The 13,894-nt window shown below is 61.7% G+C and overlaps 3 protein-coding genes across 7 annotated transcripts in view; all 3 read left to right on the forward strand.

The window, feature by feature from the left end:
• Positions 1–3,207, forward strand: part of CELA1 (chymotrypsin like elastase 1) — a 21,598-nt gene extending 18,391 nt beyond the window's left edge. Inside the window, exons 2-9 of the mRNA XM_057430976.1 lie at positions 960–1,010; positions 1,102–1,184; positions 1,276–1,376; positions 2,045–2,167; positions 2,253–2,389; positions 2,647–2,792; positions 2,878–3,027; positions 3,115–3,207. Of these exons, the coding sequence (XP_057286959.1) occupies positions 968–1,010; positions 1,102–1,184; positions 1,276–1,376; positions 2,045–2,167; positions 2,253–2,389; positions 2,647–2,792; positions 2,878–3,027; positions 3,115–3,132 (801 nt within the window). The 5' untranslated portion in view covers positions 960–967 and the 3' untranslated portion in view covers positions 3,133–3,207. The remainder of the gene's footprint in view (positions 1–959; positions 1,011–1,101; positions 1,185–1,275; positions 1,377–2,044; positions 2,168–2,252; positions 2,390–2,646; positions 2,793–2,877; positions 3,028–3,114) is intronic.
• Positions 1–9,436, forward strand: part of BIN2 (bridging integrator 2) — a 21,652-nt gene extending 12,216 nt beyond the window's left edge. The window contains exons 2-13 of one of the 2 annotated variants that reach the window (XM_057430975.1): positions 4,708–4,788; positions 6,054–6,134; positions 6,230–6,284; positions 6,414–6,508; positions 6,654–6,749; positions 6,829–6,936; positions 7,038–7,123; positions 7,532–7,607; positions 7,808–7,890; positions 8,152–8,839; positions 8,989–9,069; positions 9,221–9,436. In XM_057430975.1, the coding sequence (XP_057286958.1) occupies positions 4,711–4,788; positions 6,054–6,134; positions 6,230–6,284; positions 6,414–6,508; positions 6,654–6,749; positions 6,829–6,936; positions 7,038–7,123; positions 7,532–7,607; positions 7,808–7,890; positions 8,152–8,839; positions 8,989–9,069; positions 9,221–9,322 (1,629 nt within the window). In that variant the 5' untranslated portion in view covers positions 4,708–4,710 and the 3' untranslated portion in view covers positions 9,323–9,436. Of the gene's footprint in view, positions 1–4,626; positions 4,789–6,053; positions 6,135–6,229; positions 6,285–6,413; positions 6,509–6,653; positions 6,750–6,828; positions 6,937–7,037; positions 7,124–7,531; positions 7,608–7,807; positions 7,891–8,151; positions 8,840–8,988; positions 9,070–9,220 lie in introns of those variants that run through there. The other variant, XM_057430974.1, reaches the window with a different exon arrangement.
• A 938-nt stretch (positions 9,437–10,374) lies between these two features.
• Positions 10,375–13,517, forward strand: SMAGP (small cell adhesion glycoprotein). 4 transcript variants are annotated; one of them, XM_057430980.1, is made up of 4 exons: positions 10,375–10,420; positions 12,677–12,749; positions 13,045–13,122; positions 13,226–13,517. In XM_057430980.1, the coding sequence occupies exons 2-4, from the start codon at positions 12,719–12,721 to the stop codon at positions 13,396–13,398; spliced, it is 282 nt and encodes a 93-aa protein (XP_057286963.1). In that variant the 5' UTR covers positions 10,375–10,420; positions 12,677–12,718; the 3' UTR covers positions 13,399–13,517. The 4 variants fall into 4 exon arrangements, with proteins under 4 accessions (XP_057286963.1, XP_057286965.1, XP_057286962.1 ...); XM_057430982.1 differs by having other exon boundaries at positions 13,048–13,122; XM_057430979.1 differs by lacking the exon at positions 10,375–10,420 and having other exon boundaries at positions 12,528–12,749.
• The last annotated feature ends 377 nt before the right edge of the window (positions 13,518–13,894 follow it).

Raw genomic sequence — 13,894 nt, forward strand, 5'->3', positions numbered from 1 at the left:
TTGGAGACCTTTTTCCGCATGGAATCTCGTGTTTTCCTTGCAGATAAGAGCAGAACTGCAGCAGGTGCTTTTCTTTGGCTCCTTTTTATCTCCTTTATCAGGGTGACTCCATCCCCACCCCTATCACAAACACCGTGTCCCAGCCATTGCTCCATCAGGGGAGCAAACCCCTCCATGCTGTAGGTTCAGCCTCAATTTCTTTCTGAAGGGTGGAAAACTCAGACTGTTCTGGCCAGAAACCACGTTGTTGTTGCAAACCCTGCTGGTGCTTCGTTTAACCCCCCAAAAAACCCGATTTAGATTGGATCTAAGGAAGAAATCCTTTCCTGTTAGGGTGGTGAAGCACTGGAATGGGCTGCCCAGGGAGGCTGTGAATGCTCCATCCCTGGCGGTGTTCAAGGCCAGGTTGGATGAAGCCTTGGGTGACCTGGTTTAGTGTGAGGTGTCCCTGCCCATGGCAGGGGGTTGGAACTGGATGATCTTAAGGTGCTTTCCAACCCAAACCATTCCCTGATTCTATAACAGCCCACGGAGGCTGTATCAGCTCCAGTGCTGGTTGTCCCGGGTGGGTTTTTTTGGAGGAGGTGAAGCTCTTGCCTTGTGTTTGCCTTGGTTTCCCTGTCCCCGTGATGATGCAGGCACCCTTCACGTGTTGGATAAACCTCTTGGAAGCATCCCCCAGTGCAGGCAGGGCTTAAGACTGGAAATAACTCACACCACCATTCCCTGAGAGGTGCGGAAGAGGAAGATGCAAGAGGGGGCATCGTCCCCCCAGGGGTTGGGGCTGCCTGTCCAAGGCTGATGTGGTTTTGGCACTGACCCTTGGGGCCAGGTGTGTTTTGGAGCAGGGACCAAGGCTGCTCGATAGGGCCGTGGCATCTGCTTTTCTTCCCACCCCTCCCTCCCCATCCCCTTTTAAAGCCGCTGCGGCGCAGCCCCAGCCCCAGCCGCACCACCGTGGTCCAGGATGATGCTGCAGCTCCTGCTCCTCGCTGCCCTCGCCCTCTGCGGTACGTGCTCTGCGGGCAGCCACCGGCCTGCGGTGACACCGCTCTGCCCGCAGCCCCCCTCTCCCCATCCCCACCGCCTCCTGTCCCACAGGGCGCTGCTCCGAGCCGGCTCTCAATGGGATGCAGCGGGTGGTCGGTGGCACCGAGGCGCGCTCGCACTCCTGGCCCTCCCAGGTGGGTCCTTCCTGGGAAATCCCATAGGGATCTCATCCCGACCGGGACCCCGCAGTGAGACCCACTCACGTCTCGCCTTCCCCCTGCCCAGATCTCCCTCCAGTATTACGCCAAGGGTGGCTGGCATCACACCTGCGGAGGGTCCCTCATCCGTAGGAACTGGGTGGTGACGGCGGCCCACTGCGTGGATAGGTGAGCAGCCCCGTGGAAAAGCCATTTCCCACCAAACACCTTTCCAAGGGGGAGTTCTGGCTGTTGCAACCCAGAGAGCGATGGTCCTTTGAGGTCTGTGGTGGTTCTCCATGATGGTCCTTTGAGGTCTGTGGTGGTTCTCCATGATGGTCCTCCATGATGGTCCTTTGAGGTCTGTGATGGTCCTCCATGATGGTCCTTTGAGGTCTGTGGTGGCTCTCCATGATGGTCCTTTGAGGTCTGTTGTGGTTCTCCATGATGGTTCTCCATGATGGTCCTTTGAGGTCTGTTGTGGTTCTCCATGATGGTCCTTTGAGCTCTGTGATGGTCCCCCATGATGGTCCTTTGAGGTCTGTGGTGGTTCTCCATGATGGTCCTTTGAGCTCTGTGGTGGTCCTCCATGATGGTCCTTTGAGGTCTGTTGTGGTTCTCCATGATGGTCCTCCATGATGGTCCTTTGAGGTCTGTTGCAGTTCTCCATGATGGTTCTTTGAGGTCTGTTGTGGTTCTCCATGATGGTCCTTTGAGGTCTGTGATGGTTCTCCATGAAGGGGTTACATGGAGCACCTCTGGGAGCGTCTTCCTGCACCGAGCCTTTCTCTATCAACCCACTCTTGAGGGAACCATAGTTCAGGGCCTGATCCTGTGTTTTTCCACCTTCCCGGCAGCGACCTGACCCTGCGCGTGGTGGCCGGTGCTCACAACCTCAACGTGGACGATGGCAACGAGCAGATCTTCAGCGTGAGCGAGATCGTCATCCATCCCTCCTGGAACGGCGACGCTGCCAGGGGGTAGCAACCCGGGGAAGGGGGCTTGGGGGGAACATTGCTGGGAACGGGGCTGGTCCTTACAACATCGTCCCCCTCCTCTCGCCAGCTACGACATCGCCCTGATCCGCCTGTCCAGCTCTGCCCACCTGAATGACTACGTGCAGCTGGCGGTGCTGCCCCAGGAGGGCTCCATCCTGGCCAACAACTACCCCTGCTACATCACGGGCTGGGGGCTCACCCGCAGTGAGTGCCCTTGGCTCGCCCTCAATCACCCCCAAAACATGGGAAGCATGGGAAGTTGAAGGATGCTGTTCAGCCTTCCGAGGCCCAGGAGGCATCACGCAGGGCTTGGGTTGGCTGTGGCGTTGCCCGCGGTTGGTTGGGGTCACACCAAGGTTCGGTGGGGAAGGGTCTCCGCGGTGGCTGCGGGCTCTGCTTTGGCAAGGAGGGGGTCGCTGCATTTACCAGCGCGGCCTTGACCGGTGCTTGGTTGTGTGCAGCCAACGGGCAGCTCTCCAGCGTCCTGCTGCAGGCGTCCCTGCCCGTGGTGAGCTACCAGGTCTGCTCCGGCTTATTCTACTGGGGCTCCGTCGTCAAGACCACCATGGTGTGCGCCGGCGGTGACGGCGTGCGCTCCGGCTGCCAGGTACACCCCGCGGCCTCGCTTCCTCCCACCCTGGCATCCCCCTGCAGCCCCGTGCCCCCCGTTCCACGCTGCTCCTCGCCCGCAGGGGGATTCCGGAGGCCCCCTCCACTGCGCGGTGAATGGGCAGTACCAGGTCCATGGCGTCACCAGCTTTGTGTCCAGCCTGGGATGCAACGTGCAGCGCAAACCCACCGTGTTCACCCGCGTCTCTGCCTACATCTCCTGGATCTCCAGCGTAAGGCGGCCGCTCGGGCGCTGGGACCCGGCACCGTCCTCGCTCCATCCCTGCCGGGCTCAGCCGTTGCCTTTCTCCCTCTTGCAGGTGACCGGCCAGAACTGAGCGGTGGCAGAAGGGCCCCGTCCTGCTCCGGGGATGGACATCCTCTTCCCATTCATGTTCCTTGGAGGGGTTTGAGTGCATTGTCTGGTGTCAGTAAAATCTGTTCCTGTCTTTGATGGATGCTCTGTCCCACCACGGGCAAGCCTTTCTCTTCCAACCCTGAGCAATGGCTCCGGCTGCATCCCTCCTCTTCCTCACACGTTTGGGAAGAGCCACTGGGAGAAGCAACTGGGCCTGGGCTCTCAGAGCAGTCAGAAAGTTCTTGGGGTAATGGAAAATGCTGCAAATCCTCCTCATGGGCAGCAATGGGATACAGAAGAATAGAGAATCATAGAATAGTTAGGCTTGGAAAGGACCTTAAGATCATCCAGTTCCAACCCCCTTACTGTGGGCAGGGACACCTCACACTAAACCAGGTCACCCAAGGCCTCGTCCAACCTGGTCTTGAACACTGCCAGGGATGGAGCATTCACAACCTCCCTGGGCAACCCATTCCAGTGCCTCAGCACCCTCACAGCAAAGAATTTCCTCCTTAGATCCAATCTAAACTTCCCCTGTTTCAGTTTGAACCCGTTACCCCTTGTCCGGTCACTGCAGTCCCTAATGAAGAGTCCCTTCCCAGCATCCCTGTAGGCCCCCTTCAGATACTGGAAGGCTGCTATGAGGTCTCCACGCAGCTTCTCTTCTCCAGGCTGAACAGCCCCAACTTCCTCAGCCTGTCTTCACACAGGAGCTGCTCCAGCCCCTGATCATCCTCATGGCCTCCTCTGGACTTGTTCCAACAGTTCCATGTCCTTTTTATGTTGAGGACACCAGAACTGCACACAATGCTCCAGGTGAGGTCTCACAAGAGCAGAGTAAAGGGGCAGGATCACCTCCTTCACCCTGCTGGTCACGCTCCTTTTGATGCAGCCCAGGATACGGTTGCTTTCTGGGCTCAAGCTCACACTGAAGCCGCCTCATGTTCATTTTCTCATCACCCACCACCCCCAAGTCCTTCTCCTTGGGCTGCTCTGAATCTCTTCTCTGCCCACCCTGTAGCTGTGCCTGGGATTGCTCCCACCCAGGTGCAGGACCTTGCCCTTGGCACAGTTAAACTCCACGAGGTTGGCATCAGCCCACCTCACAAGCGTGTCGAGGTCCCTCTGGGTGGCATTCCTTCCCTCCAGGGTACCAACCGAACCACACAGCTTGGGGTCATCGGGAAACTTGCTGGGGGATCCGGCTGGGACCTTTCCCTGCCATCAGCCCCATCTCCTTTCCAACCCCACCTCCCTTGCAACGAGAGCTGTGGGGCTCGAGGCCTGTGACCACCTTGCCCCATGGCCGCACCCTGGAGGGTCAACAGGGCCACGACCCCGGCGGGCACAGGGACAGCGCCAAAACTGCCCCAAACCCCCAAGTTCCCCCTGAGGCAGGCGGGGGTGGAGGTGCCGCGGGCGGGTGCGGGTTCCCCATCACCCCCGTGGGGCAGCGCAGCCTTTCCGGGGGGGCTCGGCGGATGCTTTGCCTCCAACTTCCTCCACCCAAAGCGTCGAAGCGCAGCGGGCGGGCACGGGCAGGAGCTGAGCCGCGGCCATGGCAGAGGGCAGGGGCAGCGGCGCCGGGCTCTTCGCCAGGCAGGTCCAGAAGCGCTTCAGCCGCGCACAGGAGAAGGTGGGTCCGGTGCTGCCCCCGGTGCCCAGCCCCAAATCCCCTTCTTTGCTTTATCCTCTGGCTTCTAATTGGCACGGAGTAGGGGGGGGGCGCAATGGGCACCGCTCAGCACCCATGGGTGCTCGTAGGGTGTTCATTTGGGTGCCCCTGGGTCAATGGCATCGAAGCTCCAAGGCTTTCGGCTTGATGGCAGCTCCCCAAAGTCCCCCCGAGCTGCTTTGGCAGCCGCTGGCTTCTCTAAAAGTGGGGTTTTTCCACCCAAAACGCCTTCCGGAGGCTATGGGGGAACGTGTGCTGCGGGAGGGGGGTCCCTGGGGCTGGCCAGAGGGGACGGTCCCCATCCGGATGCAGGGTGGGGATGGTGCTGGGGATGCCAGCAGAGCCCGTGCCGGCCGGGCAGGAAGCGAGGGGGAAGGGCTCCGGAAGCGGGCAGAACCGGGGCAACTCTCGGCTGGTTTGGGGCTGTTCGGGGCAGCTCCTTCCCATTCCCTCCCCAAAGGCAGCAGCTCCTGCACCGGGGGCAGGCGAGGCCCCAGCCCCACCAAACCCACAGGGTCCCGGGTTTCCTGGCTGGGCCTCGGGGCTAAATTCGGCTTCCCCACGGCTCTATCAGCCGGGGCCAGGCTCTGGCTGCTTCCCGGGACATCAACGTCTTCCTGGCCACGCCAGGAAGCAGCCTTTGGCCACAGACCGTGGTCATCCTCAGCACAGAGAGGCAGCACCCAGGCCTTTGCCTGCGCCCGTGCTCACATCCATGGACGTGCTGGGGTACACAGGGCTGCACCGATGGGGTTTATAGGGTAGGGTGATGGGTGAGCACCCAAAAAGTCACCTTTTTCCTCCAAAGAGTAAAAGCACTGAGGGATGTGCCCAAACTCTGCATCCCCCACCCAAAGCCCAGCTCAGCATCAGCTCTGCTGCATCCCCAGCAGCCCCTGAGAGAGACTGGGCCTGGTTCCTGCAGCAGCTAGGGCCCAGTGGGCAGTGCTGGGCTCAGGATTGATGCCTCTTCATAGGATCAGGAAACCAGGGAATGGGTTGGGATGGAAAGGACCTTAAGGCTCATCCACTGGCTCCAAGGCCCTGGGTCCAACATGGCCTTGAACACTGCCAGGGATGGGGCAGCCACAGCTCCTCTGGGCACCCTGTGCCAGCGCCTCAGCACCCTCCCAGGGAAGAGCTTCTGCCCCAGAGCTCATCCCAATCTCCCCTGTTCCGGTTCGGAAATCTGACGTTTCCCTGCACTTCCTCCTTCTCCATCCCAGGTTTTGCAGAAACTGGGCAAAACGGTGGAAACCAAGGACGAGCAATTCGAGCAAAGCGCCTACAACTTCCAGCTGCAGCAGGTTACAGCGGGGAACGGGGGGGGACAGGGGCACCCCATGGCCCCCCGGGGTCACCCATCCCTGCCTGACCCAGGCCCGGCTGCGTTGCTTTGCAGAACGAAGGCAATAAACTGTACAAGGACCTCAAGGCTTTCCTTGGTGCTGTGAAGGGTAAGGGGCTTTGCTGCCATGGATGTGCCCCATGGGCAGCACGGAGGGGGTTGAGCCCCGGCTGCGTGTAACGAATACAAGGCAATAAAGGCTCCATTGAGTCCCTTTAACGCCGTCCCATCCCTGCAGTGATGCACGAGAGCTCCCGGCGAGTGGCGGACACACTGCAGGAGATCTACAGCTCCGACTGGGACGGCCACGAGGAGCTGAAAGCCATCGCAGATGTGAGCCCCTGCCGTCCCCAGGGTCCCCTTCAAGCATGGGGGGGGACAGGAGCTGAGCCAGGGGGGTCCCTGGGGATGCAGCCCAGCACGTACGGCCGGGGGGGGGTGTCCGGGTGTTGTAGCCCTGTCCCTTCTCTGTCCACAGAGCAACAACCTCCTGTGGGATGACTACGAGGCGAAGCTGGCCGACCAAGCCCTGCGCTTGATGGAGAACTACCTGGCTCAGTTCGGGGACTTCAAGGTACCCCCAGAGGGCTTGGTGCTTGTTGAGGGGAGGGGGGCAGGGGCCCGATCCTGGCTCAGCTTTGCCCCCTGCCCAGGAGCGCATCGCCAAGCGGGGCCGAAAGCTGGTGGATTACGACAGCGCCCGGCACCACCTGGAGGCTCTGCAGAGCGCCAAGAAAAAGGACGAGGCGAAAATCGCCAAGGTCCTGCCCCCCACCACCCCCAGGACCCCCCCACTCTGGGCACAGCCCCCCCTGCCCCTGCTGTCCCCGCACGGCCACAGCCCCCCCGTCCCTCCCCACAGGCTGAGGAAGAGTTCAATAAAGCCCAGGCAGTGTTTGAGGACCTCAACCGGGACCTCCGGGAGGAGCTGCCCGTTCTCTATGGCAGGTACCGGGGGTGCCGCAGGGGCACGGCGGGGCTGGGGGGCACGCTAGGACCGCGGGGGGTGATTCTGCCCTGGAGCCGATGGCATCGCAGCTCCCTGTGTGCAGCGGCCTCCGACCCCGTGGGTCCCCTCGGAAAGCATCATCTGAGCACAACGGCCCCCAAAACGGTCGCCGAGCCCCAGGACACGGGGGGGGGGGGGGGGGGGAGCGACGACCTCATTTGTCCCCCATGGAGGGAAAAAGGTGGGGTTTGTCCCCAAACGGACCGGCAGCGGAGGGCCCTGCGACAGCCGGGAGGTGGCAGCACCGCCGATGCAGCGAGGCCACCCCGGGACAGGAGGATGGGGGCTCCCCACTGCGCGCTCAGCATCCCAGAGCCCCCCCATCTCCCGCCGTGTTTCCCCCCCAGCCGCATCGCCTGCTATGTGACCATCTTCCAGAACATCTCCAACCTCCGCGATGTCTTCTACAAGGAGATGAGCAAGGTGGGGGGCAAGGCCCCTTCACACACACACACCCCCCCCCAGCAGTCTCACAGCCACCCCTTGGTGCTCTGGCTGCACCTCGAGTCCTCATTGCTCTTCATTTAGCTCAGTAAATGAATGCAGCTCGAGGATGTTGGTGCTGCTGGTGATGGGTGGCACCGGGGGGGGTCCTCTCATGTGTTTCTTCCCTCCCCTCCCAGCTCAACCACGACCTCTACGAGGTGATGAGCAAACTGGACAAGCAGCACTCCAGCAAGGTCTTCATCATCAAAGGCGTCCCCAGGTAGATGGGCTTGAAGAGAGGGCTTCAAGTGGCTTAATCACCCCCCCCCCCAGAAAGCAGATGGGTGACACAGCCCCCAGCCCTATGGCACTGGGGTGGGTGAACACCACCCAGCATGGGGTTGAGGGCGCTTTGGTGGTGCGGGGTTGGTTAACTGGAGCCATTCTCCGGTGGTGCCGAATGGGGCAGCATCGCCCATGGGGACCCCAAGGTAGATGGTGCTCGAGGTGGGTTTAACCCCCTGTGCTCCCCCCCCACCAGCAGCCGCCGCTCCCTGGTCATCTCGTCCCCGGTGAGCCCCCCGGCCATGTTCCCCTGCCCAGGGAAGGCACCGGACTGGGGGCCCGCGGTGGAAGCGGAGGCGACGGCGACGTCCCCCGGCGCGGGCCGCGGGGCCACCGATGCCATCTCCAATGGGGAGCCGGGCACCGCTGTCCCCAGCCCACCCCCGGCGTCACCCGCCAGCGGGGGGTCCCTCTCGGAGACAGCATCAACCTCCAGCGAGGAGAGCCCGGAGCCTGGTCCCAGCCCTGAGGCTCCGTCCCAAGAGCTGGGGACATCGGGGGCAGCCGCGGAGCCGGGGGCCACCGAACACCAGGGCCCGGAGCCGGGGGGGGCCGAGGGCATCGCCACCTCCCTGGCGTCGCTGATCCTGTCCGAGGCCGTCGCTCAGGCTGCCGGCACCGAGCCGCCAGCGCCGGGGCAAGGCACAAGCAAAGCCCAGGCAGGGGAGGACCCCCATCAGCCGGGCCCCCATGGCATGGCCACCACTGTGCAGGGTCGGGCTTGCCCCATGGAGCCGCTGTCCCCAGTGCACGCTCCCTGCCATGAGCCGGGTCCCGCTGCTTGCCCATGGCTGGGGGGTGAGCAGGAGCCGTGCCGGCTCGGCAGTGACTCCGAGGAGAGCGTGGAGGTGATGGACATCGAGCCAAAGGTGGCCAGGACCCAGGTGAGGGAGCTCTGGTGATGGGACGGGAGAGGCGGTGGTGGGGGCAGTGATGCTGGGGGGATCCCCGGCTTGTTCAGAGACCCAGACCCTGCTGGGGGTGGCCGGTGGGGATCCATGGGGCAAATCCAGTGACCTTCCTCTGCTGGCAGATGGGGCTGGATCCGGGCCTCGACGCGGCAGCGAGTGGCTGCACTGGAGACCCTGGCTCCTCCTCTGGCTCCACAACCGAGGTGGGTGCAGTGGCACCAGGGGGGCAGATGCTGAACTGACACACCACCCCCACCACCCCCCATCCAGACTGGGTCCTTCTTGGATCCAGTTTAATCCAAGCACAAGGGCTTCATCCTGCCCGGCTCAGCATCACCTCTGTGTCCCTGCCAGGAGCAAGACTGTCCCGGGATGCCAGAGCAGGATGAGAGCCAGGACCCTCCACCAGCAACAAGCCCCCCTGCAGACCCCAGCGAGACCCTCACCTCCCTCTGAGCCCGGAACCGGTGCCTCCGGGTGCCACCAGTGGATAACGTTGTTCCCCCATAACCGTGATGTGCTTCCATCCCCATCCCGGCTGGAATAAAGGCAGAGGAGGCGGTGACAGGAGGTGGTCCATCTCCATCCTGCAATAGCCCACGGCTGCCTGGGCTGGCGGCCATGGGAGTGCGGGGGGGTCCCCGCCTGTGGCTTTATGGTGCCCGAAGCTGAGTGCAGGAAGGATTTGTCGCCCTGCTCTCAGCGCCCGGCGCCGCTGTGACTCAGGAGGAAGGTGCGGAGCCAGTTCTGCCGGCTCCAGGGAATGTGCTGCCATGCACAAACCAGACAGTGCCCGAACTTAACCCCCTGCTGCAAATGTCCCACACATCAAAGCAAAACCCCACTGCCATTTACTGCTCCGGGGCAGGAGCTTCATGGAACCATGGAATGGTTTGGGTTGAAGGGACCTGAAAGCTCCTCCAGGTCCAATCCAGCTCCACGGACCCCTTCCACTGGAGCAGGGTGCTCCAAGCCCCTGTGTCCAACCTGGCCTTGAGCTCTGCCAGGGATGGGGCAGCCACAGCTTCTCTGGGCACCCTGTGCCAGCGCCTCAGCACCCTCACGGGGAAGAGCTTCTGCCCCAGAGCTCATCTCAGTCTCCCCTCGGGCAGGTTCAAGCCATTCCCCTTGGCCTGTCCCTGTCCCTCCATCCCTTGTCCCAAGCCCCTCTCCAGGTTCCCTGCAGCCCCTTCAGGCACTGGAGCTGCTCTCAGGTCTCCCCTTCCCGCAGCAGAGGGGCAGGATCCCCTCCCGGAGCTGCTGCTCCCGCTCTGGGGGTGCAGCCCCACACTGAGGGGGTTCTGGGCTCCCTGAAGCCTGCTCCTGGGGACCCCAAGTCCCTCTCCTCAAGGCTGCTCCATCCGGTCCCCCCCCCCCCCCCCATCCCGTCCCTGCGCTCCGGGCGGGCTCCGCAGCGCGCACGGGGTTAACGGGGGCGGTGTTCCCGGCTCGGCTGCCGCCGCCGGACTGGAAAGGTGAGGCAGGAAAAGGGCAACGCCTGGGCGCGGGCAGCGCATGGTGCCGGCAGCCGCGGGCCCGGCTCGGCGGGCGCAGGTAGGAGCGGGGGGGACCCCGATGTGGACCCTTGGGGGGGTGTGGTTTGCACGGGGAGGCCACGAGGGATGCCCCAGGCTGGGTGCGGGTGGCACCGAGATGTCGATGTGGGACGGGGGCTTCCAGGTGGGTTTCGGGTGGATGCGGAGGTGAAGGGGTTGAGCTTGCTGCAGGCAGAGGCAGAAACAGCGAATCCAGTGGGAAAGCTGCGAGGGTGCAGGGGAGAGGGGAGCGCTGCTCCCGGGATACCCCCCCGGGGCGCGGGGGAGAGGTGGGGGTGAGCTGCAGGGATGTTCTGTGCATCCCGGCCTCCATTCACCGGGAATGGGAATGGGAGGGCTGTGAGCAGAGCATCCCGCATGGAGTTTTTAGGGAGCAGTCGGGTGGATGCGGAGGTGAAGGGGTTGAGCTTGCTGCAGGCAGAGGCAGAAACAGCGAATCCAGTGGGAAAGCTGCGAGGGTGCAGGGGAGAGGGGAGCGCTGCTCCCGGGATATCCCCCCGGGGCGCGGGGGAGAGGTGGGGGTGAGCTGCAGGGATGTTCTGTGCATCCCGGCCTCCATTCACCGGGAATGGGAATGGGGGGGCTGTGAGCGGAGCATCCCGCGTGGAGTTTTTAGGGAGCAGAGCTGCAGCTTTGCGGTGGGAATGGCTCTTGGGCAACTTGGCCTGAGAGGCCAATGAGGAAGATTATGGGGTGGTTCTTGTACAACCCCTCCATGGCTTGGAAAACACATGGAGATCCATGGGGATCTGGTGCGCTGGGACGTGAGTCACTGCTCCCTGTCAGCCCCCGGAGCCTCTGACCCGCAGCAGCTGGATCCCGGCCCAGCGAAGTAACCCTGGCACAGCAACACATCCCATGGTTTTCCGTGCTGTGGAGCATGGGGCTCCCTCCCACCTGGTTTAAACCTCTGCTGGGTCCCAGCTCTCCATTTCCAGGTGTTGTGGGCATGGAACTGGTTTGTGTTTCCCATTGGCAATGCCAAACGCTTCCCAAGAAGCCCTGTCCCCATCTTGCACCGGCTCCTGCCCATCCAGCAGCGCCTTTTCCTCTTCTCCCTTCCATCCCAAGCTTCCATGCTGGGGGAATGTGACCCATGTCCTGCGCTGAAGCCGCTTGGGGGGAAGCTTGTGGTTGGCCTTGGGAAGTGCCTTCAAGCTCCTTGGCGCCCAGACATCGCCACCAGAGGAGCCCAATGAGCTTTAAAGTGGAGCTGGGTTTAAAGCAAAGCTGGGTTTAAATTAAACTGGGTTTAAAGTGAAGCTGGGTTTATAAGTGAAGCCGGGTTTAAAGCAAAGCTGGATCTAAAGCAAAGCTGGGTTTAAAGTGAAGCCAAATCTAAAGCAAAGCTGGGTTTAAAGTGAAGCCGGATCTAAAGCAAAGCTGGGTTTAAAGCAAACTGGGTTTAAAGCAAACCTGGGATTAAAGAAAAGCTGTGTTTAAAATAAGATGGGTTTAAAGCAAAGATGGATCTAAAGCAAAGCCGGGTTTAAAGCAAAGCTGGGTTCAAAGCGAAGCCGGGTTTAAAGTGAAGCCCGGTTCAAAGCGAAGCTGGGTTTAAAGGGAAGCTGGGTTTAAAGCAAAGATGGATCTAAAGCAAAGCCAGGTTTAAAGGGAAGCCGGGTTTAAAGCAAAGATGGATCTAAAGCGAAGCCGGGTTTATTGAGCTGGTGGCTTGTGCCAGCCTGGGCTTGAGCTTGGGGTGAAGTTGTTGGGGATCTGGCTGAGAGCTGGGTGCTGGTCCCTGCCTGTGGGAGATGGTGCCCACAACTCTCCCACGCTCTGGGAAAGGGGAAACGCTCTTCCCAACTTCCTGTGGCAGCCCTCGAAAGCAGAACTGCTGCTGGGGGGATGTTGTGCAACCCCCGCGTCACGAGGGCACAACCGGGCAGGGCCAGAGCCGGGGAGTGAATCCCACTGCAGCTGCGGGTTTAGCATCCCCCAGCCCGCGCGCTGCATCCCGAGGGCTCGGCCCCGCCGGGATGAAGGTCGTGGTTTAGCAGCTTCCTCACTGCAGGAAGAACGTTCCGGCTGCAGCATCGACCCCGGGACGGCAACGGGAGGATCCGGGAGGAGGTCGGGGCGATTTGAAGCTCTGGGAGCTGGAATTGCAGAGTCAGTGCCTGGGTTTTCCAGCATTCCCCAGCCCGCTCCTCACCTCCCCACCGAGGCCTTGGCTCCGGCTGGCGCTGCCCGGCCGTGCCCTGCGCCGGGTGCTCTGTGAATTCATCACTTGTGTTCTGGGTTTTGGCAGCTCTGAAGGAGCCCAGACCTTCCCCTGCGAGGAGCCGATGCCATGGAAGGGGATCAGCCCCCTCTGACCGCAGGTGAGCGCCCCAGGACAGCTCTGCCCTTGGTGAACCCCTGGTGAGACCTTGCCCAGGGCCACTGCCTGCCCCGTCCAGCTATGCCTGGCTCAGAGCCGGCTCAGGACCTGCCTTGCTCACCTTCTCCTCCCTCCTTCTCTCCTGCTTTGATGAAGGAAGCAGGAGAGCAGTGCTCAAGGCCAGGGCGGACGGGGCTTGGAGCAACCTGCTCTAGTGGGAGGAGGCAGGGGCTTGGAACTGAATGAGCTTTAAGGTGCTTTCTAACCCAAACCGTTCCATGATTCTATGATCCAAGAAGAGCTGACAACCCCCTTCCTGAAGAAGGCTCACTCTCCACCTCTCCATGAGGACGCCAACACCGTGGTCATCGCAGGTAGGGCTTCTCCTTGCCACATCCACCCCATTTACCGAGGAGCAGCTCAGTACCAACCACCCCAGGGCTCCCCCCTGCTCCTCCCTCTGCTTTCTGCTGGCAGTTGTCATCACGTTGGTGTTCCTCACCCTGCTGACGGTCCTGGTGGTGATCATCATCTACCTGTACAGAAACAAAGGCAGCTACCTCACCTACGAGCAGCCGGCAGCAGAGACCGACGTGGCGGTGCAGATGGAGGATGCTCCAGCCAAAGAGAAAGAAGAGTATTTCATCTAAGGCACGGCTCCAGCGCACACCTCTCGTGCTCTCGGGGCCGAACTTCCTGGAGTTGGGGATTTCCAAGCTGCTTTTGAATTCTTTGCCTTAATTTATTAAGCCAAGCATGGAAGGAAACACACCCCACACCCCCCCCCTCCAGGGATGCGTCAGAGCTTTGCCCATCACTGCCTGCCTGGAGCACACCAAGGGCAGGAGGAGAGCAGCAGCCCCCCAGCCCCTCCCTGCGGTGCCTTTGAATACAACCCAGTGACAAACTGAGGAGTCCCTGTTCTTTTCTTTGCCCTTAGCCCAAAACCCACATTAAGCTCCTCCTATGGGATGGGGCGATGGACATGGAGGCGAAGGTGAAGCCTACAGGTAGAATAGGCTGAGGGACCATGCAGTGAAAGCCCCATTGCAGCCCATAAACCCTGGGGCTGCTCATCCCTGACCTCAGAGGGCTCCAGGATGGCTTCATCCAGAGGCAGCTTTAGCACCTGCACATGGGCTCAGG

The sequence above is a fragment of the Pezoporus wallicus genome, unplaced genomic scaffold (assembly GCF_028554395.1).
Source record: "Pezoporus wallicus isolate ANWC-B61680 ecotype Strahan unplaced genomic scaffold, APGP_CSIRO_Pwel_v1 contig_9469, whole genome shotgun sequence".
NCBI classification, from domain to species: domain Eukaryota; kingdom Metazoa; phylum Chordata; class Aves; order Psittaciformes; family Psittacidae; genus Pezoporus; species Pezoporus wallicus.